This window comes from Fulmarus glacialis, unplaced genomic scaffold (genome assembly GCF_000690835.1).
Source record: "Fulmarus glacialis isolate BGI_N327 unplaced genomic scaffold, ASM69083v1 scaffold21881, whole genome shotgun sequence".
In the NCBI taxonomy this organism is placed as follows: Eukaryota; Metazoa; Chordata; class Aves; order Procellariiformes; family Procellariidae; genus Fulmarus; species Fulmarus glacialis.
This window is the reverse complement of record NW_009194956.1, coordinates 771-2193: the sequence shown is the minus strand read 5'-3', so window position 1 is coordinate 2193 and position 1423 is coordinate 771. Positions and strand designations below refer to the sequence as shown.

The following is a 1423-nucleotide window of genomic DNA, read 5'->3' as shown; positions in this document are numbered from 1 at the left end:
ACAAAGTCCTCAGCTATTTACCAAACATTGTCACTGCTACAAACCCAAAGTGCATATATGGGATACAACAGAACTGAGAGAAATAGGAGAAATACACCTGTTAAAAAAGCATACTTTCAGTGCATGCATTTCGAGGGGCTGGATGAAATTATCAAACGCCCAATAAAGGAATTAAATGTTCTGCAGTGTACCCGAGAGCAGGTGCTGGTCACCTGAAAGACATCAACCTTGAGCCATGCAACCCAAAGGGAAACCATTCAGGCTCCTGAGGAAAGGGATCGCGCGTGCCAAAGGGCCGCTGGCCCGAGGCCGTCACAGAATTTCAAGGACTCAAAAAAAATGAGCTGACACCAGTCCGCTAGTAAGTATGTGGTTTTCCATTTAAACTACTGAGTGCTTTAAATCTGGTCTTTTAGGTTTGTAACTCTATCGAGGATGAGCTATTGAACTTGCTTTAAAATACATGAAATGAAAAAAGGACACGAATCAAAATTAAGAAGACGGGAGTTTGTTCTTTCCCCCCCTCCCCCATTTTTTTTTTTTCCTCTTTTTTTTTTTCCTTTTTTTTTTTTCTTTTTTTTTTTTTTTGTAAATCAAAGCAGGCCTAGCCTCCCTGCTATCCCCACTGACAGGGGATTCTCAAAATATCCTATTCACGCTAACGGCTAACCAACCTTTCTGGCTTCTAACTTTATAGAAAAATGTAGTAACAGAAAAACGGGCAGGGAAAGTCACCTACAAACAAAGATCTAATTTAAAATAATGACAGGGCTGGCTAAGGCTGTATCCCATAGCACCTGGCACACGCTGGAGGGGCTGTGTGGAGGAGTAGGCAGGGTTGGGTACAGAGAACATGAGGGCCTTAGGACGCCCCACGGACAATGATCATGACCAGATAGTCGTCCTCTGATTTGGCCAACGCCTTGGCCGTGGAGTCCAGGAATTGCTGGGAGAAATCGCAGGGCGGAAAGGCGTGCAGGACCCCGCTGTTCTCCTTGTCTTTGTTACCCCCCACAGGGAGGCTGATCACCCCAGCAGCCTGCTTTTGCTTTAGATAGGACACCAGATTCCTGAGTGGCCTCTGGGTGGAGGTGGTAGCGGCCTCGGCAGCTCCAGCTGCTGAGCGGTTGTCTGATGCGCCAGGCACAGCCAAAAGAATGGCGTAGCCGTTGGGACCCGCCACTTTGATGCGACGATTGACCTCGTCCAGCTTGGGCTGGTCCAGACGAAGACGTTGGGTGATCTTGAGCTGAGCTACTTTCCCACCAGTTGCTCCCTCCACGAGGAGACTGCTGGCAACGCTGAGGTCCCCCTGAAGCAGATGCATATTGGACGGGAAGTTGCTGTTCTTCAGCAGAAGCATCCCCTGCCAAGCCAAGCACAGCTTGGGGGCTCCCCCGGCCTGCGACGCTCCATCCTGCTG

The 1423-nt window shown here is 49.1% G+C and overlaps 1 protein-coding gene across 1 annotated transcript in view; it reads right to left on the bottom strand.

The window, feature by feature from the left end:
- Window positions 1-581: 581 nt before the first annotated feature.
- Window positions 582-1423, bottom strand: part of RBM15 (RNA binding motif protein 15) — a gene marked incomplete at its 5' end in the record, with an annotated part of 1602 nt that continues 760 nt past the window's right edge. The window contains one exon of the mRNA XM_009587954.1: window positions 582-1423. Within this exon, the coding sequence (XP_009586249.1) occupies window positions 863-1423 (561 nt within the window).